At 41.1% G+C, this 24,643-nt stretch overlaps 1 protein-coding gene across 2 annotated transcripts; it reads left to right on the top strand.

Moving 5' to 3' along the window:
• The first annotated feature begins 1,946 nt into the window (after positions 1-1,946).
• Positions 1,947-14,848, top strand: POGLUT3 (protein O-glucosyltransferase 3). 2 transcript variants are annotated; one of them, XR_014319038.1, is made up of 8 exons: positions 1,947-2,225; positions 7,533-7,730; positions 8,764-9,050; positions 9,487-9,703; positions 11,109-11,305; positions 12,121-12,315; positions 12,638-12,768; positions 13,345-13,449. XR_014319038.1 is itself a non-coding variant. In XM_082778870.1 (8 exons), the coding sequence occupies exons 1-8, from the start codon at positions 2,021-2,023 to the stop codon at positions 14,434-14,436; spliced, it is 1,530 nt and encodes a 509-aa protein (XP_082634996.1). In that variant the 5' UTR covers positions 1,947-2,020; the 3' UTR covers positions 14,437-14,848. The 2 variants fall into 2 exon arrangements, 1 of the variants encoding a protein (XP_082634996.1); XM_082778870.1 differs by lacking the exon at positions 12,638-12,768 and adding an exon at positions 14,311-14,848.
• The last annotated feature ends 9,795 nt before the right edge of the window (positions 14,849-24,643 follow it).

Raw genomic sequence — 24,643 nt, 5'->3', positions numbered from 1 at the left:
GTCAAATGTCATGGCCGGTTCCTCCAGCCCGCCCAGGTGCCTCGTGATGGCAGCCCTGCCCTTGAGCATACCAACTGGTCCCCCAGTTTGGCGTCACCTGCAGACTCACTGATGGAGCACTCCATCATCTCATCCCAGCCCAGGTCCCTGTGGCACTGCCCTCGTTACCAGCCGCCGGGTAGAGACGAACCATTAACTACCACCTTCTTAGCCCAGCCAAGCACCCAGCCAGTTTTTAACCCAACTGGTTGTCTGCCCATCCAGACCATAACATCCCAACCTGGATATAAGACTGTTGTGGGAGACCCTGACGTCTGTGCTAAATTCACGTTAAATTACATGTGCTGCCCTCCCCTCATCCACAGTCATTTTATCGCAGAAGGCCACCAGGTTGGCCAGGCACGCTTGGCCCTTGGTCAGCCCACAGTGACTGCTCCCAGTCAGCTTCTTCTCCTTCCAGTGCCCAGAAATGTGCTCCAAACTGGTGGAGAGGGAGAGGAAAGCAGCTCTCAGTGATCCCTTCGCTGAAAGCGGCAGGCAGTGAGGTAGTGGTTGGCCAGTAAGCAAATACGTAACTCCAAATTAACGCTATACATGTTTTCTCTTGCCCGTTGGGAGTATCATATATGGCATGTTGGTGGAAATCTGTGGTAATTTGAGGTGAGGGAATTTAGGAGACTAAAGGCAAAAGCAGGGAGGAAACCAGACTTGATGATTCCTTTCAAAGAACCTGTTTTTCATGGTCTGTATGCACGGAGCCTTGAAGTTCATGTTATTTATATATAAAACATGCAACATTCATTCATGCTCTCAACGTTTTGCATCTGAAAAATCCAAGCTTTCATGGAAGTATCATTTAATCTTCTTTCAGCCTTGTAAGCCTCCACGTCTACTGTCATCCTGAACTACTTCCTAGTAGCAACAAAGGCACTTGTGATAAAAATGATACAACTTCAGGAGACAAATCATTGGGGTTTTCCCCTCTGTATTCATTATCCATCAGGTTAGATCTATGAAATTACTTTGTTTTGCAAAACTTTCCATTTTCTAGAGAACAACATCGTGACCCTTCCTTCCCCTTCACCGGGCTTTCCAGCCCTAACAAGACCCAACTGCAAGACACAGACAGCAGGAGCCAAGGGCATGCTCCAGCTCCTGACTGTGGGTACGTGCCCGAGCCTCACCGGGATGTGGGGCTGAGCCTCCTCAGCACTGGGACATGGGGCTGAGCCTTCTCAGCACCGGGATATGGGGCTGAGCCTCCTCAGCACCCTGCCTCCTCCCCGGGACGGGCAGGCGAGCTCGGCATCAGGGAGCAAGATGCCCCCACGTCCCAGCAGGGTCCCCAGTCTGTCCTTTGGTTTGAATGTGGTCCCTACATGCAAGATCCTGGAAACAACAAGGGGGAACTTAAAATTGTGTTTGCATTTTTATTTCACAGCAGTCTCTATATGGACTGATTCGTGCAGTTGTGATTAAGAGAAATACTTTTTTTTTTTTTCTCTTTAAATTCAATACCAGCTGTTTAGCTGGTGCAACATCACGAAACACAGGCACTGTATTGCAGTGCCAGCTGTTCAGCTGACTGCTGAAGCACAGGCTGGAGGGAAACACGGGGGCTATTTCTGCTGCCGCCTGGCCTGCAGGGCGCTCGCAGCCCACGAGGACCACCTCAGGCCCGGGAACACGAGGCCGGAGCAGGCGGCAGCAGGACGGGGCCGGCGGCCATTCCCCCCGGCTCTCTGGCAGCACACCAACACCTTCGGCGCTTCAGAGCCGCCCGCTCCCCGCCAGGGCAGCCCCGGGCCGGGCGTTTGCAGCCCGGGACCGGCACCGCCCTGAGGCGCGGGGCGCGCCCGGCTCCAGCCCCGGCCCCGGCCCCCTCGGGCCGCCCCGCGGGGCGGGGAGCGGGCGGCGGCCGCCCCGGGGAGCGGGCGCTGGGGCCCGCCCGGCCGCGCAGGCCCGGAGGAGGCCGTGGACCGGCCCGGCCCGGCTCGGCTCGGCTCGGCTCGGCGGGGCCATGGCGAGCCGGGGCTGCGGGCTGCTGCGGCTGCTGCTGGGCGCCGCTCTGCCGCTGCTGAGCTCCGCCGAGGCGGCCGCCGTCAGCCCCGAGCGGAGCCTGGCGTGGGGCCCCGGGCTGGAAGCGGGGCTCGCCCTGCCCGTGCGCTACTTCCACCTCCAGGCGGTCAGCGCGGCCGGACACAACTTCACCCGCTCGCCCCCAGGTACCGTGCTCGGGCTCCGGGGCAGGGGGCGGGCTGCAAGCCCTGCCCCGGGGGCAGCGGGGCTCCTCCCTTTCCCCTATCCCCTTCCCTTTCCCCATTTGCTTCCCCTTTCCCCTTTCTCCTTCTCCTCTTCCTCCTCCCTCCCTGCTCTGTGCACCCATCCCTGGCAGCCCCTTCCCTCAGCCCCCTGCCCTGAACTCCTCTCCCTCTCTGCACGCCTCCAGCTCGCTTCGCATCCCGGTCCCGCAGCGCTCCGTTATCCTGCTGCTGCCCCGTTAAACGGGAATAGTTTTCACCTCCTGTTCATTCAGCGCCAGCACAAAACATCCCCGGACACTTCTCCTGAGGGTGGGCATGGGGTTGTGCTCCTGCAGCCCCGCGCTGCGCTGCCTGGCTGCTGGTTTCTGCCGCCAGCCAGTCGCACACCCTCTGTACAAATAGTTGCAGTTTAGGATAAAAAGAACTTCTGTGCCTCAGATTTCATCCTGAAGGCAGCGATGAGCAAGCTGCCCAGCAGAGATGTGAGACAGAGCCCCGCACGCCTCAGTGCTGGACCTGCTCCAGCCTCTGTTGCAATGCTGTGCCGGGCTGCAGCGCAGCTTGCAGCAGTGCAGCTGCACCCTTGCTGCCCGCTCTGAGGCCGATTTCAGCCACAGAGGGAGGATCCTCAGGTTGGAGCAACAGGTGGCTAAAGGTAAAAGGGGTGAAGCTCAGCAGGATTCTCTGTGCGAGTTTAAATGCTCCCAGATAAGCTGATAGGAAGTGGGTACTGCAAACCTAGTTTTGCCCTCAGTGCGTACACGTATGTCTGTGTTTATGTTAATAAATAAAACGCCCTTGGGGAAGTTTTCAGGTCGTGATGCCATCTGGCATGGAGTGGCCTCCATTCGCTCTGTGGCGTTTATAGCCTCTGGACCCAGGCGGTGCACGCAGGATGCCCGTGGGGAACGGCTGCTGGCTCGGCCCAGGCTAGCTCCTGAGCCGTGCCAGGAATTATTTAGGAGAGTGCCAAGGATCATTTAACAACTTAGCGGTACAGTTGATCACATTCCAGTGCACGAGCACTGTTCAATTTATTCCTATAAACACAGGCTATAAATTTCAGTTCTCAAATGGTTTTAAATGTTAAAATGTTCAGATTCCACTTGTAAAATGGCAGTAAGAATTATAATTAATAATATTCACCGAGGTATTTATTTCCAATATAAACTAAATACATCTCAAAATATCCCTACTGGGATAGCTAAATAATTCCACGTTACCATCTCCATCACACCAACAAGAATACTGCAATCAGAGTGCTGCAGTTCAGGCTTCCCATTTGTAAAATGAGTGCTAAGCTATTAAGCTGTGTTTTGTGTGGATCAGAATCTCAATCAAGTAGCTCAGTACACAACATGGCACTTATACAGGGTAATTAGTAGATCTTAAATCCAGATTAGTTTTCTGAGTATCAAGTCTAATTACCAGCACTAATGTGCACCATTGCACACCAAACAATAATGTCACCCTACAGCCTGCAGCTCTGACCGTCTTTTCAGGAAGATGCCAAATGATGCAGAATTCACTCCTTCCCTAGGAAAAAAAAAATCAAAATATTAAAGAATCACTACTGAAAATACAGAACTTATTTTTAATATAAAGTGCATATTTTTTTCTTTGGATTCTTGGATCCCCTTATTCTTCTTTCCTGCTAGGCTTTCCCCTACACTAAACTGTGTCCCCATGTCTTTATATGAATTCTGTGCTATTCACAGGAACCCATGTTGTCAAGTGCTAAGTGAACCTATTTTGTTCAACTGCCTCTTTATTGACTATACTGCCAGTTTCCATCTGAAGAAGCAACCAGCAATGATTTCAATAAAATCATTGAGGGGAAAAAAACCAATTTGTTTTCAGATCTTCTCTTTCATTTTCTGCTTGCATTTCAGAAAAGGGGTGTCTGTTTTCTTTTGTTTTTCTCTAGCAATTTTCATAAACAAATACCTTCTTAACTTTTTCTCCCTTTCCTTCTCTGTATTTGTCACTTTTTATCCATGCATGGAATACTGCGTTTGCAAGCTATACAAGAGAAAAAAAAATACATAAAGCAAGTTTCACCAGGTGGTTTTCTTGAAGTATCCCATTTTGACTGTCTGTATTTTAGTCTCTCTTCAGAATAGGAACATTATTATTTTCCTTAAAATGCTGTCCCAGACAGGTTTTCATGGTAAAACAAATTTTACACCTGGGTATGTTGCCCTTCATATTTAATAAAACTGCTCCCAAGTCTTAGTACAGGGGATGAAGCATTTCCATTGTCATCCTAATTAGCATTAATTCATTTCCTGTGCAAGCCAAGAGAAGTGTAATTCCGTCTTCCTAAAAGGAAGAACAAAAATTAAGTCTTTTTTGTCTTCTGAAGAAGTCCTTCCTTGTTACCATCTCAGCTGCCTTATATTCAAGGATCACCTCTCCTAGCTCAGGAATGATCCATCCCTACAAGCAGGAAATCGAACAAGGGTGGCAGGAGACCTGCACGGATGAACAGGGAGCTTCTGCTGAAGCGTGCACGTGGTGGAAGGCAGGGCAGGTGACCGAGGAGGAGTACAGAGATGCTTTCTGATTGTGCAGAGATGCGGTTAGGGAATCCAAAGCTCATCTGGAACTGGATCTGGTGAGGGATATGAATGACATCAAAAAGTTGCACCAGGGGAGTTTTAGGTTGGATGTTAGGAAAAAATTCTTTACCGAGAGGGTTGTGAGGCATTGGAATGGGCTGCCCAGGGAAGTGGTGGAGTCACCATCCCTGGAAGTCTTTAAAAGACGTTTAGATGTAGAGCTTAGGGATGTGGTTTAGTGGAGGACTTGTTAGTGTTAGGTCAGAGGTTGGACTCGATGATCTTGAGGTCTCTTTCAACCTAGAAATTCTGAGCTGGCTGATGTTATTGCGAGGCCACTTTTGATGATCTTTGAAAGATCGTGGCAAACAGGAGAGGTTCCTGAAGACGAGAAGAACAGTCAAAATCCATCTGAATGCAATAAAAAGTTCTTGGTTTTGTTCTTGTTTTTACTGTGGGCCATCAAACATTGGAGCAGATCCCAGAGAGGTTGTGGAGCCTCCATCCATGGAGATACTCGGAACCCAGCTGGGCACGGTGCTGGGCAGCCTGCCCTAGCTGACCCTGCCTGAGCAGGGGCGTTGGGCCAGATGATCTCGAGAAGTCCCCTCCAAACTCAACATCTGTTATTCTCATTATTCTGTGTTTTTGTTATCATGTGTTGCCTGGTGCAACATAATGTTGCACAGAGCAAAGCAGAGCTGAAGGATATATTTGGAAAGAACCTGACTGCCCACTGAAGAGTTCTGGATATCTCAGTCATGGACAGTTTGGAATCCGGCTACACGATTCAGGCAGATTCACGTAGGAGCAAATCATCATAAAGTTATTAAGTGTGCACATGAATAAAGCTCCATTATTTCCTGCAGCACACAAGGGTTGTCCACTCGCCACAGAGCATCTACACCCGGTACTCAAAGTCCTTAGAGAGCTGCAGCTTCAGAGCGTTGGAGTCACTCTGACATACCGACCATTTCCCAAAGAAAAAAAAAAAGGAGCATATCTGCATATTGTGGGATTCCTGAAAGCTACCCTGGGCTGGTACAGAGCTGTATGGTACTTGCCCAAGGAAATTTCGCACTGCATAACTTCACTGCTGGCGTATCTTCAGCCTAGCACCTAGCCAAGCAGGGAGGTGTCCGCTCATCGTTCCTCTGAAAAGGACACGCCACATATCTGGAGCAACCTTAACACTCCTCTGTTTCTCAGAAGCCAGAAGTGCACTTTTGGAAGTCCCGCTGGGCAGATAAATGAGGGCTTTTCATGGCAGATCTGCCAGCTACCAAAAACACAATATTCCACATTCCTCAGCAGTGGGAGTGCTGCTTGCCTCAGTGACATTCCAGGAAAGACTGAAAGCTTACTTCATAATGATTTTATTTCCTCAGTATGCTCTTCAATGAAGATATTCTGACTTGGTTTTTGGTGTGTTTTGCTGGCAAGGACTTTTGAATGGTAAGAAAACAGAGGGTTGATTACAAATAATCCACATTTTGTGTTCGTACATTTGAATATAAAGCAGAAAAGGGGGAGTGATCAGCCTCACGAGATTCTTCTGCTTGCAGACATTGCTCCTATGCTTATTTACAGCGGGACCCTCTCTGACAGCAATATGTGGGTGGATCTGTGTCGCTCATGGTGACTGCTCTGAAGGGGCAGGGCATCTGGTGGCAGGCAATGCACAGCTGGGTTCCTGCCTGCTCTGGAGACTTGCACCTTAACTGGCTTCATCCGATCTCAAGATCCAGTGTTCTGAGGAAGACAGAAATGTCATTACGTGACTGCTCGTTCACAATCGGTTTTGTATTTGTGGGTGTAAATTACGTTAAGATGCAGATTGTACAGAAACAAGCGTAACATCTCAGGCTTTTAGTGCTGTTGGGACATGCTCAGATTGTAGTAATATATTGATTTTACCTGGAATTTGTCAGTTTAATTGTATTTGTTTGCTTTGCAAACAATCAAATTTCTGAGAAAGACTGTCCAGCTCTTTTTTGAGGGATAAAGTTAACTATGACCATGTGTGACAGAAGTAAGGAAATAAAACAGGTTTATGTTTATGTACACTCATCTTGTCCACAAGATGTTCCATGCCCAGTTAAAAAGTCACAGGGCATTAATGATGAAATCACAGGTCAGGCAGATGACCAGGAAACATCTCCACCATCACTCTCTTATCCCTGCTTTTCAGTAGCTGGAACCTTAAATGTGCAAGTCGGTCAGCTGCAGCCCAAAGATGAGCAATTTGTATCCGACTGCTGCATGCTGCAACTGCCTCTCTGCAAGCTGGCGAGTGTTCTTTTGTCTTTTTTTTTTTTTTTTTAACTTCATTTTCTGTCTCTCTTATTCTAGAGGAAATGCTAGTTGCCCAAAGCATTAACAGGAAAACAGAAGATTAAAGCAAATTTTTGCTTCAAAATATTGTTATCTTTTCTTTCTATGTTGTAGTCATTTGTTGTAGTGATTATTTATCACTGTCTACAATTTTCCATTTATTGGGCATGTGATGATTAAGAAAAATTGCTAGGATGGCACTACATGGCTGGAAATGAATTTTTCCAACATGGTATAATTTAAAAAAATCCAGTGCGGCATTAAGTGAAATTCCATGGATTTCATCCAGTAGAGTTTGCTCTCACCTTTAATTCATACATGTGATTCTAATAGCTCGAAGTGCTTTTATCTGTTTTTATTTTCCTCTTTTCAGGACGAACACAGTTTAAAGTGGTAATTAAAGCACTTTCTCCAAAAGAGATCACCAGAATTCATACTCCTCTCCCTTTGGATAGAAACGACGGCACGTTTCTCATGCGGTATCGGATGTATGGCAGTGTCAAAAAAGGGCTAAAAATTGAGATACTTTATGGCGATAAGCATGTTGCTCAGTCTCCTTATATCTTGAAAGGTACGTTGTTCTTCTGATCTAATGCAATGTGTGATGGTAGCTACAGAAATGCTGTGGACTAATTTACTGCGAGAGGTGGGAGATTAGAGGTTCGGTTGCTCTTGTTCATACAGTCTCATCACAAACTTCCCCTCATGCAGAGCAGTAAGCAGAGACAATCCCTGTACATTGCCAAGTTACAGGACGCAGACACATAGGCAGGGAGATTACAGCCTCTGATCTTAAGGTCCTGTGTCTGAATATATCCTCTGCCCTCGTGCATACAGGAGCAGATTTCTTCAGATTTTGTAAGAGGAATAAGAGAGGCTTAGTACTTCTACTTTTTTCAAGCAGGTATTCACTTAAAAATAACATCGTTATTTTTAACCAGAATTTGGTTATGTTTTATTTTTGTAAAGCATCATAAATACAAACTTAGAAATGCTTTCAAACTGAAATAAAACTGTCCTGTGTTGTCAAGGCAGCAGTTTGTCTTGTTTTTGCTGGTGTACATTTACCAGCAACCTTGATAATATGGCACAGGGCAGCACCTGTGTTGAGTAGAGTCCGTAAAGGCTTTTCTCGTGCTGTGAGAGGCTCTTGTTTAAGCCTGCTGCTTCAAAAGAAGAGTAAGAATAGTTGATGATTTATGACAGACAGTACCTTATAGCAGAGCTAAAGACTGTTGTATCAAAGTCCTGAATTAGGCTAAAATTGAAAATAATACCTGTGCTTTACTAGTTATGGACATTAGACCAATTCTAAACATTCTCTGTGGTTGTCAGGTAGCACAACAGTGGAGCTTCATTTTGCAGATGAATTTTGCCCTCAACAAGTAACAACACGTCTCGTATTATTATTTCTGAAAAGAATGATGCAGTTTTCTCAATTACATTGCTTTCCCCCAGATTGATGATTTCCCAGGAAACTTCAGAAAACTTAGAAAAAAAATGTCAAGCCACTCTAATTTCTAGATTTATATGCCCGTGTGTTTGGGGAATTATGATTGGTGTAGAATCACAAATGCTGACTCTTAGTGTTTCATTTTCTGCAGGACCAGTTTATCATGAATATTGTGACTGTCCTGAGGAAGACCCTGAGGTCTGGCAGAACACTCTCTCTTGTCCATCCCAAGAACCTCAGATTACAAAGGACTTCCTTTCCTTTCCCACCATTGACCTTCAGCGAATGCTTAAAGAAATCCCATCAAAGTTCAGTCAGACAAGAGGTGCTATTGTACATTACACTATTCTCAATAATCGCATCTACCGTCGTTCCTTAGGGAAGTACACAGACTTCAAAATGTTCTCCGATGAGATGTTACTGTCACTGGCAAGAAAGGTATCAGTTTTGACCATTTACTTAAAACTATTAAGTCTTATTCCAGTATGGCTGTGCTGCATTTGCTGTTGTATCTCCAGATTTGTAGTTGCTGCAATAAGATATTATTTTTTTTTCCATCAAGATGACAGTATCTGTTTAGGGATCATACTAGACTTAATGTGTGGGATTGGTAGAAAAGCTGCAGAAGCTGAAGCTCAAGCTGGCAAGCTTCCTGGCCTCTGTAAGTGTTCCCTTCAGATCTACTTGCAGGACAGAAACTTGAAATCAGTATCTTAATATCAGCTAAATCTGTAACTTCTATTAGTAGGCTTGTTGATTCTAAGGTAGGTTGATTCAGTAAGTTTGTTGTTTCATAAGAGAACTGAGGATTATACTTCACTTAAGAATGGCAAATGATTACCTTTGTGTTATGCTTTCTTGGGTATACTTTTAGGTTCATCTTCCAGATGTGGAGTTTTATCTTAATGTTGGAGATTGGCCAGTTGAGTATCGAAAAGTTAATGATACGCCTGGCCCTATACCTATAATTTCATGGTGTGGCTCTGTGGATTCAAGAGACATAGTCCTTCCAACGTATGATGTAACCCACTCAACTCTTGAAACCCTACGTGGTGTCACAAATGATCTCCTTTCTATTCAGGGAAATACAGGTAAGTTAGAGATGGTGAATTTTAAGAAAGAAATTGTCATTCCATTGGAGTAAGCTGTGTTTAAATAATGTGTGTTACAGTTTACATGACACATGAAATGCCATAGGACATCTCGTAATACAAGCAGTTTGGTCTTTACAGAGTCTACACACTTTCAACACTGCTAAAAGGAGGTGTTTAATACAGGGTTAGAGCCAAAATTTAAGAAATTCAGTTCACAATAATGGTGAATTTTAACTTAAATTCAGAAGATAGCTACCATCCAGAAGATAGCTACCATGACATTTCAAATATATATATATAATTAGAAGGCCTGTCCCCTCAGTAAAGGGATTGAATATGCTCCTTCTAATAAAATAGTAATCCTTTTTTCTGACAGTGATGTGGCCCAGTGTTCCACTTTCATAAAAATTAATTTGAATCCTGAAAGTAGCAAACTGGAACTATGATGTAGTCTCTTTCAACTGAAAAAAATATTGTTTGTATAAGAAATACCTCGTAGTGGGATCTTCTGAATGGTTTTTCTAGCTTCAAAGGAAGAGTCAGTTTTACTGACAGGTGTGTTTTTCCCCCAGGATATTCATGAATAGGATCAGGCAGGTGACACGCACAATACCTAAGGAGTAAAATTTCAGCGAGTAGGTGTTTCTTTTTACTTGAATAGTTGACAGTTTCTCCTTGCTTTATTACTTTGTTTTTAAATTTACCATCTTAATTACATTATCAGTTTGAAGCAGTCTGTGTTTACTTGTTTAGTGCAGCTGCTTTTCCGGTTAGGATACAATTAAGGTCCTACTCCAACTTGGTATGTCCATTAAGGAAATTTCCAGCAGAAGGATGAAGAAGGACACATATTTAACATTTTTAAAAGAAAGAAGTAAGCAGAGATGAAGTCTTTCTGGCTCTAGCTAAGTATCCTGAGGACACAGTATAGCATTTTTTTTCCTTTATAGGTTATCATTAAGTGACTTCTCAAAGACCTGAATAAATTGCTGTGTAACACAAGTGGATTTTTCTAAAGAAAGTTTCGTTATTGTGGCAGTCTTTAAGGGCAGAGAATTACTTTAATTACTATTTTACTCTCATAAATAATTTGAATACAATTTCTTATACAACTTTCAAGATATTTTAGGTTATTTGAATGTAAAATTGATGAGTGCAAAAGCAATTTTCTATTTTTCTTTTTAAAAGTTGCTCAGTTTCTCATCCCAAAATTCAAGGCAGAACTGGGAGTCTAAACCCTGTGATTAATAAGTGTTTATGGGTTAATTATAAGAAATCACGTCTGTTTTACCATGTCTCTGAGAGTAATACCACTTTCATAGCAAGTTCCTATTATTTGCACGAAAGGTATCATGTATATTTCATGACTGTTCGCTTTTATCTTATCACTTAATGCTCATAGGCCCATTCTGGGAAAACAAAACTGAGCAAGCTTTATTTAGAGGTCGAGACAGCAGAGAAGAACGTCTCTATCTTGTCAAGTTATCCAGGAAAAATCCAGAACTACTTGATGCTGGAATAACAGGATATTTCTTCTTCAGAGAAAAAGAAAAAGAGCTGGGAAAGGTTCCGCTGATGGGCTTCTTTGACTTCTTTAAGGTAGCATGAAGATTACCATCCTGGATTAATTTTGCTGCCAAGTGCTTACCAACTAAAATAACAAGGCTTGATTTTGCTAATTCCATTCAGTAAACAAAAGAGTCATGCTACACTGTGAACCCTGGTCCATGGGGAGCTAGACCACCCATAATCAAAGTTGTAGTGTGACACATTAAAGAAAGCCACTACAATTTTTCATGGATTCCCTTTGAGAGAATTCATGGAAGTTCTTTTTTAAGGGATTGAAAAATGTGGTTGCTCACCATCTTTTTTTTTTTTTTTTTTACTTGGGGAAAATATGAAAACAATGGACAAAACTTGGGTATAAAGAGGACAGAGTCTTGTAAAAAGTAATTGTAACAATGGCAGCTGAAGCTCTATTCCAGAGAATAATATATTGGAAATGCTGTATAAGCCAAGAGTATCTGGCAGAGCACTGTATTCATGGTTGCTTTTAGTTTACTGTGTTAGATTGTTCTATATAGTTTTCAGTGAGAATAAATTTACTCTTTTGAAGCATAGATTAGTTTTGATTTCTTCATAGCTCTACCCCTTGTTCTGTCACAGGACACTTTAGGATAATAGTGCCCAGCAGGAATTTCAGCTTCTTCGCTGTCAGTCTTGGGCTGAAAACAAATAATTTTTCCACTATGTTATCCTAACACCACTAAACTACACCTGCTTGACACTAAAACGGGTTTGAAAACTAATTAAAAAAATTATGAATAGTCTGTGAAAATAATTTTTTATATAATCAGTGTTGCTATTCTGTTTCAAAATGTTTCACGTTTTTTCCCTCTTATCTTCATTTGTAGTACAAGTACCAAGTGAATGTTGATGGGACCGTAGCAGCTTACAGGTTTCCATACCTCATGCTGGGTGACAGCCTAGTACTGAAGCAAGATTCCCAGTACTATGAACATTTTTATTCTGTATTAAAACCATGGAAGCATTATGTTCCAGTTAAGAGAAGCTTGGAAGACTTGCTAGAAAAAATAAAATGGGCTAAGGTAAGTTCCATTGCAAATTCATTATATAAAAATGTTTAAAAAAAAAAATCTTAGTGCTCTCTTTTTGTATTTCCACATACATATTTTGCATAAACTCTCTGCTGAGATCTTGGGATAAAGGAAGTACATTTTGCTGTATTAGAGGGGAAGGCCTTAATTCAAGTAACCATCTCTATTCAGGGAAATAGTTGAGAATTAATTTTAGGTATGTGCAGTAGTGTTTTCATGAGTCAGAGCATTAGTATACTGACTAATGCAGGTAATTTTCAAAGAAATGCCCAGAATCCTAGGTACTACTTAATTATTCTATCACTTTTTTCAGGTCCTGACTAGAACAGAAGTCATTGCATGTCTGTCTGAATGTACAAAAAATCACTGCTCTATATAATCTCAGGATAAGAGAGGCTGGCATGCTGTGTGACTGCAAATACCATTTGTGTTTTAAGCTTAACTGTAAGTTTAAAAACATAGGAAAAGATTCTGTTTTGACAGTTCTGTAGTTCTTCATAAAGAATCAGATGAGAATACTAAAAGCTCTGAGATACAGACCTAAAAATTTTGAGAGTAAGTACATGAATTCACGTGCTCATGCTGGCATTACCTATACAACTTTTTAATGTCAATCAGTTATTTTTAAAAGGAAAACACTGGGTTGCATTGCATAGAAAAGGACAACAGCTGCAGCTCTGTCTTCTGTGTAACTAAGTATGTGTGGGAGTTGTCAGGGCTGCTTTTGAAGAGGCTTTGACTTGGCCAAAACAGTGGAGTAACAATACTTAGTTTTTGAAATTGTACAGTTACCCGTGAAAGCTGTTACTGATAGCCCTGAGCTACTAACTGAAACCACAAAAGCAATCCAGTATTTCAAAAAAAAAATTGAAATTTAAACAGTGTGCCTTTGCAGCGTACCAGCAATTGTAAAAGTTCAGATTTGAATAGCCCCTTTGATAAACATACCTAGGCCAGCAAGGGTTCAAGTAACTCACTGATTGCTCTGCTATTCATTCCTGTCTCCTCTCAATTTTCCAGGAAAATGATGAAGAAGCACAAAAAATTGCTAGAGAAGGACAGTTAATGGCAAGAGAATTACTTCAACCTCACAGGCTTTACTGCTACTATTACAAAGTGCTGCAGGTTAGTATAATAAAGCATTTTATTACTTTTCCTCAACTGCTACAGCTACTGATGATACCCATTTCATACTCAGTCCTTACATCAGTAGCAGACGTTGTTTATATTACTCACAGGAGATCAGTGTAAAGATCTTTGCTAAAACTTGTTTCATCATTAGAGAGGCAGCCTGACATAACAGTTGCTTTACAGAATGAGAGATTTATATCTTTTTTTTCCCCCATCCCCACAGTCAGACCTGTTCTTGGTGTCACTTGGTATATGACATAGAGGTAGGAGATCATCTGCACATAACTTACCTTATTTTTCCCTTCATATTTATCCACTCATTAGCTACTCTGCTGTATTTACGTAACAATGAATACCTGGAAAAGAAATTCTGGAAATACAGTTTGCAGAGTGGGGAAGGGTGACGCAGGCCAAATAGTCATTGCTTCCCTAGGAGATGCAAGTCTCTAGTGAAACTTGAGCTGCTCTTCTCTGAAAGTACTCGTTTCTTTTTCCTCCCTTGCTGTACAGAGGTAGAGCTTGGCCTCAGCAGTCACAGGTTGACACAAAGTTTGACATAGCTCAGTGTACCAAAATGACATTATTATCTGCATAACGTGGTTAGAGGCACAAATAACGACAATATTCAGATTGACATTAATCATAGCACATGGGAAAACATTAAAGGAGGCTTTCAGAGGCAATGTAGCCTATTACTAGGCGTGTTATAAAGACATCTTGTAAACAGGTTGTAAACAATGACATAAGGAGCCTGGATAAAGGGAAGCTAGTAAGTGGAAGGGAGGAGGGAAATTCTGTTTCATGAATTATACCTTGGTGCTTTCAGCATTCTTAAATGTTGTTTACGTATTTCAGAAATATGCCGAACGCCAAGCCAGCAAACCTGAAATACGGGATGGAATGGATCTTGTACCTCAGCCTGATGACAGAGACTCAGTATGCAGCTGCCACAGGAAAAAGCCTTTAAGGGAAGATCTATAACTGTACCGGATGGACAAAATCACCCTCTTACAATGCAAGAATTTAAATAGGATTTAAGCTGTGAAACCGAAGACACTTATGCACTAGCAGACATTCTTAGTTATGCATTGTATTTACATATCCTTTTTCACACTGACTCTGATCTGCAACGTCGGTTCCCACAGTTTTGGCCACCACCAGACAGATGCTGAGCCTGTACTGGGGAGCATCTGGGGGACTGGTTGGATGTACTGCATCACCAGGAAGATAAGTGCAGTGCTGCGCACCTTCCTGCTGGGACCCAGTTACCAAATTTTATGAGGAACCAGTCATCCAAAAGATCTGCCATGAGTCAGGGCAAGTTACTCTAAAGGAGCATTTGCAACATACTAAACAGTGTTATGATTTCTTCATAAAGTTTACCTCAGTGTGAGATTGTTTCTTGTATACAAAACAATTTTCTAACTAGACAAAGAAAATTGGAATTTGAGATTTACAGGTATCAAATCAGGTGTTGCATTGAGATCATTCCGTGGTGTATGACATAACAATAGAGAACATGATTTAATCTTTGTTAATTTGAGAGGGAAATGGAGAGGAGAGGGAAAGATGAGAACAGTATTTCTGCAAGCACCATGGCTGAGTATCACCAAAATTAAAGTCTGCTTTAGAGCAGACTGCGTAGCTTTCACAATCATGGTGCTTTGAGTGCCAAGACATCTCTCTGAAGGCCTGTTCCTTGCTCCTGACCATGTCTTTGAATATAGGTACAGATCCACAAAAGGACTTAGGAACTTCGGGTGAGGGCCAGGTAAAATATTGGTATCTCGTTTCAACAGCTACAGTCTACAGTATTCTGGCCTACTTGAGTATTCATGCATCTGAAATTTATTAGTGAAGTTTTAGACTACCTAGGTTTTACTTCTGTGTAAGGCTAAAGATGTCACCATCTTTTTCACTTGGGTTCATGAACTACTTGTCCTGTGTTTAAGCCTCCACAGTGAGCTTATCCATTTTCTGAATTTAGATCAACCCTACCTAATCTACTGAGAGCGCTGAGTTGAGTAGCCAGCAGATCAGCCATCACAGTTCTGGTAGAAAAACTTATGCTGCATTTTGTGTCTTAATAGTAGGGGTTGGGGGCAATACTGAGCAACAAAACAACTTGGTTCTCCTTGGTTTGTTTCAAAGCCATATTTCCAGAGTGCCTTAGCTCCAGACTGGAGACAAATTCTTCAGGTCTTGCACTGAAGTTGTGAAGCCATGAAGCTAATGATACAAAATAAACAGGGCCAGAAGGAGTTGGCCATACAACAGCAATGAAGTGTGTCTTTGGGTGGGTTCAAGGAAAAATCCTAGTCTTGGATGCTGCTCCCAGTGTCTCTGCTGATTTTTACCCAAGACACTGTCTACTTCAAAACATATAAACTGTCCTGGAAGGAGAGACCAATGCCAAATCTTCCCTCCCACATCATGAAGAGTTAACTGGCCACCACCTAACATCTGGCGTCCAGATTCAAAGCCAGCTTTCAGATTTCTGGTTAAAGTCCATTCAAAGTTGACACCTTACTTAAACTAAGATTAACTTTGAAATGGAAGGCACTGAAAAGCAGCAAAAGCAGACAGCAAAACAAATCCATATGAAATAAACCATGAGTTCAATTGGGCTGAAACCATCCAGGCAAGGTAAGTGTTGACATCCACCTGCATCACCAAACTCACTGCTCACCTCACTCCTAAGTTCTCTTCCAGGAGGCAAACACAAAGATATTTGGTGTTGACACAATGACAAAACTGCAGTGAGAAAAGAAAGATTTTCAGAATGCCTCAGCTTTCTAACTTTATGTGGCATCTGTGTTCTACTCAGCTACACTCAGATAATGTCTTTCCTGAATACCTAATTCTCCCTGTGCAAAAAGGAGTGGAAACATTTTAAGACTGTGGACTCATCTAATTGCTGAGGTGTCCGAAGTTCAGTGCTGCATACCTCATGTAGGTTTCATTCCTGCAAGTAACGCTCCAAGTAACACTGCAAGTTATTCTCATAAAATACATTAAAAAAAAAAAAAATCTAGAACTGGAAGAAAGACTGGATTTTCAGCATGCTAAATATGGAAAGAACCTCAGGTCTCTAAAGAGATTAATGCATCTGTCTCTCAGTCATTTATTACGTTATACTGGTTAAGAAAAAACCTGAAACATCTTGTCCTACCTGTCAACCTCTTTGTTCTAGTTCTAACACTAATATAAATAGTGGTTGTATTTTTATTTGGCATGACAATCAGACCTAAGACTTCAGACTATAAATACATGTTCCATTTCATCTGACATAAACTTTTCTACATCAGAATTCAGAAGCACAATTCCATTGCTGACACTGACACTTAAAACTGGGTAACATGCTCCTCATCCCTTCTCTGTGTGCAGCCAGTTTTACTGTATGATATAATCTTACATTATCCATTATATTATCTGCATTTTGTATTCATCAGGATTTATGCAATGTTGTGCTCAGCAAAGGCAATTAAGCATACCAGATGGTTGAAACAACATTTTTGACCTTGCACACATATTTCAAAGCAAAAGTCCAAAAATGATGTTTGTATTAAAAAAAAAAAAAAAAAAAGTGATAGAACAGGGTAGTCATGATACATATCACAGAATCACAGAACTGTAGGGGTTGGAAGGGACCTCAAGAGATCATCGGGTCCAACCCCCTGCCAAAGCAGGTTCCCTAGGGCAGGCTGCCCAGGCAGGCATCCAGATGGGCCTTGAATATCTCCAGAGAAGGAGACTCCGTAACCACCCTGGGCAGCCTGTTCCAATGCTCCGTCACCCTCACCGTGAAGAAGTTCTCTCACATGTTGGTACAGAACTTCCTGGGCTCCATTTTGTGGCCATTGCCCCTTGTCCTGTCCCCACAAACCACTGAAAAGAAGTTGGCCAAATCCCTCTGTCTCCCACCCCTCAGGTATTTATACACATTGATGAGATCCCCTCTCAGTCTTCTCTTCTCCAGGCTGAACAGACCCAGGTCTCTCAGCCTTTCCTCATCGGGAAGATGCTCCAGGCCCCATATCATCTTTGTGGTCCTCCGCTGGATATGTTAGGGTTCTTTTCAAATACCCGTGTTGGAAAACTTGCCTGGCTTGAAACATAAGTCTTTTAAACTGGAGGAAGAATCAGATAACTTTTATATAGTCATGAATATAAATAAATAGGAATATTTCACCTGTCCTTTTTTCCTTCAAAGAAAGGGGAAAAAATCTTCGAAATTCTCTGCCAAAACCAACTTGCTTTAGTAATAAGCATCCCTTCAAAGCAAAGACTAGTTTGTCACAGAAAGCATCTGTGCAGATGCCTTCATGGCTTAGAGGCAAGAAACACCCTGAGGAATATTCGTCTTCCCGCCAAAATCAGAAAACAGAAGAGCCATGGCAGAACTGCCATGAAAGGCGCTTAGTCATTTGGGAAAATCTGGTTTGGTTTATAACTACAGATCTCCCAAAGATAAAAGAAGGGAAGGCAAAGCCTGTCCCATTTCCACTGGTGGTACTATATTGCAATGTAAATCGTAATGATGAGCAATCGTAACAATTGCCCCTCCAGGCCAGAAAAGATGTCAGGTCTATTTTAGTTTGATGACAGAATGATACTCACTGGCCTGGTGTGTTAGAGGAATTGCTAAATATTCAGTAAAACCTGTCTGTACAAGCAAAGTGCAATGCACATATTGCACAGCGTTAAGCTGCATACGTACACTAGGGTTTTATTATTCTCCAGCAGTTCTTGAACAGCACTGAGTAAACCTCTAGTACACCTAGCTGTTGGTGGTAATTACAAAAATTAATATATATATATATTTTAAAGTTGATGGAAATTAAATATATATATTGTACCACAGCATTGACTTTTGCTGCAGTATTTTCAGCTTTTAAAGCGCACAATAGGATTTAATATCGAGAATAAAGTCTTTGTCCTGCTTTTGTCAACAGTAGTCAGTTTTAACACACCATCACAAAACTATCGCTGATGACAGGCACAGGCTTATTTGCTTGAAACAGCACGTCCTAGAGTCCAGGGCCAACATTTTCATGCACAGGCATCTATGTAGATGTGGTCTGACTTCCCCAAGTGGTGGTCATGCAGAGCCTTCAGTTGAGTTCACTGAGGTTTCTTATTTTCAGATCTCTTTAAACTTAACAGTAGTTTCATACAGTGAATACTCCAGAAAATTCAACCTTTTTTGCTGTCATATCTATATATATACTATGTCCTAATATATTTAGACACCCACATTTGGAAATAATAACCCAGCATCAATTTCATCTCGAAATAAGAACCAGTAAATCATTATACGTTGACCGTAACAGAGAGATAAATTCACCACATTTTTAGACTTTGTTTTCTGAGATTTGCCTCGAGATAACTAATATATTAGTTTCATGACAGTATTGTTCCAGATCCGCCTTGTAGATTCGTAATTTAAAAACCCTATAATCAAAGCTTGCCTGATGGAATGTTAGATTCAAGCATCCATCCTGGGAAGCCTACGCCCGGCATTTATTACATTAGAAAGTAAATTATTTAGTTAGGGAGGAGAGCTGACAGGGAAAACATACATCACCTGTTTGAGCATGTTTAAGAAGCTTGCAAAGAAATGATAATAAGGAAAAGAAGCATTACATAAACCTAGGATATTATCAGCTCCTTTACAGCGTCGGGTTTTCAGAAGTGTTCTGTAAGGGCAGTGATGAAGTGCAGTATTTTGGATAAATATATTATTGTTTCAGTTCACAAGATTTAGCCACTAGAATCTTCTTGTCTGTGAATATTTTATAGCATTTTTATGAGGCTATATGAGTAGTAATGCTTAGCTTTTCTTTAGCATTGCTGATAGTGTAAGAAAAACTATACTGCAGAGGGTTACAGTAATTATTGTAAAATAATTTTGTATTTTGCTGTAAGAATAACAGAAAGGGGATTATTTTGCATGTCTGTTTGAAGACACTGGGGACATCTTTAGCACATGCCTTAATCCAGTTCTGTCACGTGAGTGGTGATAAGCAAGAGATGTGTTAGCAAGAGTGGCCAGCAGGTTAAGGGAGATGTTTCTTCCTCTCTACTTGGCAGATGTGAGACTTCAGCTGGAGTACTATATTCAACACTGGACTCCCCGGTACAAGTAATATATTGATATAATGAAGCAGTTACAGCCACAGACCACCAAGATGATAAAGGGGTTGGGGCACATGGTATATGAGAAGAAGCTGAAAGACAGGGTTAGTTCAGCCTTAAAAACAGAAGGCAAGGGAAAGATTGCCTTCCTGAACTCCAGAGGGAGTGTGTAGAGAAAATGAAGCCAGAATCTTCTGAGGTACACAGCAGGAAGCATACAAATCAAGACACAAGCTGCAACATGGGAAATTCCAATTAGGTAAGGAAAAAAGTCTTCACACTGGTATCTCCAAGGAGATAGGGGTTGACCTACATGACCTCCAGATGTCCCTTTCAACCTAAATCATTCAATAACTACATTTCAGTCATACACCAAACATTTATCTAGCCACCTAACAGGAGGATAAAAACACCCAGCTCTTGCGTGTCTCCAAGAGGCAAAGTTGCCTTCCTCTGCTGAGACTTTTGACACTATTCATGTTTATGTCTCCCTTGATAATATTGACTATGTTATGCAGATATTTTAATGTTGGTTTACAATACTATATAAAATTACATTCCAATATTATATATTGTTAGTGTGTATTATCACAATATACCATATTCATGTAGTACTCAGAAGATTCAATGGAAATAGGATAAATTGATTTGGCATTATATTACAGATTGCAAGACCTGACCTTTCAATGAGCTGATTATAGACTTTACACACAGGAAACAATTCCAAAAGATTTTGAGCACAGTTCTGAACATTCAAAGCAATTAATTTTATGCAAACTAAATATTCAGGTAGACATATGGTTAGACATATGCTTAAATGCCAAAGTATTCAGTGCAGGCCACTGGTGATTGAGCATGATGCTCCTCCTACTCCCAACACTACAAAAAAATCAATCCAGATGCATCTGTGCCACGCATTCATCGTATAACATACTCAAGAAAGTTCAGCAGAATACCAGAGGGACCTATGTGAAGTAGGATGGACCTTCACATGGTTACCGTCCTGCTAAAAACCCACGGAATAAATTATTCTAGATGGAACTCATGTGAAAGATGACCTATTCAAGCTATCCTTGTAAGACCATAGTCTCCACTACAACTTATGCCACTCAAGAAACCTTTGTTTAGCATGAACAGACCTTGTTGCTTACCTTCAGGTCAACAGTAACCATGCTTCCAGCTTCTTTTTCTCCCCAAATGTCCAGCCAAGCTGTTACACCACTCCTCACCATAGACAGGCCACCTTATGACTGGATGGCCAGCATAAACCAAAATGGTTGCTACCAAGCGACCATCCTTCAGCTCCAACGCCTGATTTGATCTTGCCTGCTGCTCACACCAAATTTTTCTCTATTGCAACAGGAGGAGATTTGAATGTTACATTAACATGGAAATCTGTTGACAGAGCGAAAATGGCTTAGAGTGAAAGTTGGTTTTGTTTCCAAGAGACGATGTTTTTACTCCTGTGGTCAAAACCATGAGCTATTACTTCAAGGAAAAAGATAATTTTGTCAGTACCATTCATTTAATTTAATGGTTTGTTGTTGGTGGTGTTTTAAAAACACCAATAATACCGCAAGTCAAGCCAACAACAATAACAACAACAACAAAATCTGCTGGTAAAAGTTGTTCCATCTTTTAAGGAAAGATGATTGATACAGATACTTTGGCACATACTCTGCAGTGAAGACATGAAGGAAACTTGACAAGCAAACTAAGTTCAAAGGGATCCTACAGGGATACTCCACAGTGTACAGTAACAATGAAGACCAAAATTAAATAACTCACAACAGTGAAATTAAGAGTTGAGGTTATAAAATAAAATTTTATCTCCTAAAACATAAGACACAAAAGAGTCAAGGAAACATCTTTTCTCTGACATAACCACTCAAGCAAAATCCTACATGGAGATTTAACTCATTCCAGCAGGTGTCCTTAAGACGGTTTACTTATGCTATTTGGTAAGGTGATTTATTTTAAAAATGACAGGAGTGTATGTTCCTGATGCAAGGTGCATCTCTGCCAATAAATTCTGCTTTTTTCTGCCCTATGAACATAGCTACTTTAATGTGGACCCACCATCCAACTCCAGCATGCCTTTTCACACCACTACTCCATCTTCATAGAACCACAGAATCGTAGAACGGCTTGGGTCGGAAGGGCCCTTAAAGATCTCTAGTTCCAACCCCCCGCCATGGGTAGGGACACGTCCCACTAGATCAGGCTGCCCTGATCTTATTTACATGCTTTGACATTTCCTCTATTCTCTAAGATTCTCTTGTGTCTGTTAGGTAATCAACTGTCACAGCTGACTCAAAAGTTCCTGTAACTGAAAATAAAGAGAAGGTGTAAACTTAAAATACCTTATTTGTACTCAGTGATGGCTATCTTTTCTCTTAAAAAAAAAAAAAAGTCTTTTAAAGGCAGTACTGATCATGTAGATATGACTTCATGATGTATTGTAAATATTTGGCAATACTTAAATGCAAGTAGTACATATATAAGATGAAGAATAATTCCAAGCATTTCTTATGAAATAGTTTCTAACTTCTAATTACCATCAAGAAAAGAAATGTTCCTATGATAAAATGCTGTATCAAATAAAAGATCTTTCCAAAGATCCAGAAAAACTGCATTTTTTTGCTGACCATTAACAAGACTATATGTATAATGAATCGTTTGCTGGAATTAATGCCTATAGCTATTTATTCATCTGCAAGATAATTTATTTCACTCTAATCACAGAAACACATAGCAGCAATTGGATCTTCTATTTCAATATGACCAGACCCAAAAAAAAATGGTTCTTCCCTGTAAAGCTTAATACGATCAACTCAATCAGACAATGTATCCAATGAAGATGCCAATCTGAATAAAGTCTCCTCCAGGGACATTTACTATCATATGCCTGTTCACAAACCAAAGTGAAACGAGATCTTTGTGAAGTCCTTCATGAACACACTGCTGTAAGTATCATTACCAAACTCAGCCATTTACTGCAATCTCATGATTGCACTGCCATTGTGAGCAGTAGGTGTTTTCTCTGTTCCAGTCACAAGATGAAGTACTCCAAAGCCAAACAATTATTCTGCTCGTAAGTTATCACCTTCAACCTTCTCCAGCAACTCTGGTCCACTATCAAATGTGTTTGCCATAGTTATTTAATATAAGTTACACCCTGCTTTGATGACATGCACTAGTGTGTAATAGTTGCCAAACTGGATCTGTTAAGTAGGTTACTAGGTGCAGTTGACATCAGTTCCTTGATGGATTATCTTGTTAAGGAAGCTATTATAAAATCACTTGTGATGAGAAATACAAATGATACCCACATAGAAAGGCCAAATTCTGATCCCATTAGAGTAAATGGCATAGAATTTTTTGCCCAGTGCATTCATAATTGTAATAAAAAAGAAGGTCTACAAAGTTACCCACTCCAATGAAAACAGTGAGTGGAAAGAACTCACTATTCAAAGAAAAACGGAAAAGTAGCTTTAATATCTTTGTGTTTGAGATGCAGGGCAGCTTCTGGCTGGGCAACTTCCTATTTCTAGTGCAAGGAAGGTATGATATGCAGGTTAATAAATGGTTAAAGTCTCTTTTCTGTAACTCAAACATTTCACTCTTACAAAATAAATGTATTCTGATAGTGTCCAAAGTGGTTTGCCTGAGAAAGAAGACTGGAAGAAGCAAACTAGGGCTCTCTTTCATGCCAGGAAGTTTGTAATTCAATTGAATCAAAACCTATAAAGTTTCTCCTCTTTCCTTGCTTGAAAAATCCTCAATTCATGAAGAATACATTTTTCACTGACTGCTGAGACAGACTTTCATTTGGGAATATGAGCAAAGAAACAAATCCTGAGTGGTAAGTGGTCAAATTAGCATTCCTGCTTCACAGGAACACTTGCTCCTGGCATGGGGCTAGCAGATACTCTCTGTTAGTATCTTAAGACCTAATAGCCACGACACCTCTTGTGGCAGTTCCCTATTCCCAAGCAGAATTCACTCACAGAAAAGAAACTAGCCCCTGTATTTTCAGCTAGGTCAGCATTTAATACGGTCTCCGTTCTTCCTATGAGCAATGTCATATATTTATTATATCTTTATAGCTACACATTTGTATAATAATATACATACCTTTGTCTTCTTCTTAAATTGTCAAACTAATACTTTTGCCTTTGCATTTTAATTTAATATGAAATTACACATAATTACTTTCTCTAATAAATTTTAATTTGAAGTACTGTTGAAGATGAAGGCCTCTGGCAAGATATGGCTCTTCAAACTGGCCTGAGCACCTTTTGAAAGCTATCTTGTGCATAAGCACACTCGGGCCTATTTTCAAACAGAATTCTATTACTGGCACAGCTTTTTGATCGCTGTTTCAAAGTCTTTGTCTTTCAAACCAAGTTGTAATGACATCAGTAAATCTAGGGTGGGTTCTTCTTGTCTTCTTCATTTAAGGATTTTGAATGTCATTACATAAAAGACAGAAATTTTCCTGAGATTATCTCCTGGTTTAATCAGAGTACGTATTTGTTCCTTCTCTTTTGTCTAACTGATTGTTACAGTGCTAACTGTATTTTAAAGATTTATTTTAAAATAATCTACTTGTGTTTTGCACTCAATTAATAATGCAGGATAGTATGCTGTGTGATAAGAAGGATTAATAAACCAAAATAAAGTCTCCAGTTTCTCTGATTGATTTTAAAATTTCCATTACATGGAACAATGTGAATTCAGAAGTCATCTATCAGGTCTTGAAATTATTGACAAAGAAAGTCAAAGTTGTACATGAGTTCCTACAATACCCATCTGATCACAGGACAAATTGGGCTATCCAGAAATAAACGGACTCATTAGGTGAGCTGATAATCTTTGATTTATGAAACAGAGTTTCCACTTACTGAGCAAAATGATGGACATTGCATGGAGGTACAAAGTGACGCATGTATCCATTTAAAAGGAGCTTGAACAAAAGATTCAGCTGTATGTCATCAAATATCATTGAAACCTATGGCAAAACTTACCTTCTTTTCAGTATTATTTC

This window comes from Aythya marila, assembly GCF_965140915.1.
Source record: "Aythya marila genome assembly, chromosome: 1".
NCBI classification, from domain to species: domain Eukaryota; kingdom Metazoa; phylum Chordata; class Aves; order Anseriformes; family Anatidae; genus Aythya; species Aythya marila.
Note: the sequence above shows the minus strand (reverse complement) of the source record. Positions and strands in the feature narration are given on the sequence as shown.

Bases quoted from the DNA above. Each gene is read 5' to 3' on its own strand.
- POGLUT3 (XM_082778870.1), top strand. From the start codon at position 2,021: ATGGCGAGCCGGGGCTGCGGGCTGCTGCGGCTGCTGCTGGGCGCCGCT. The intron at 7,731-8,763 runs GTACGTTGTTCT...CATTTTCTGCAG, and splicing joins GTCTCCTTATATCTTGAAAG to GACCAGTTTATCATGAATAT. The intron at 11,306-12,120 runs GTAGCATGAAGA...CTTCATTTGTAG, and splicing joins GCTTCTTTGACTTCTTTAAG to TACAAGTACCAAGTGAATGT.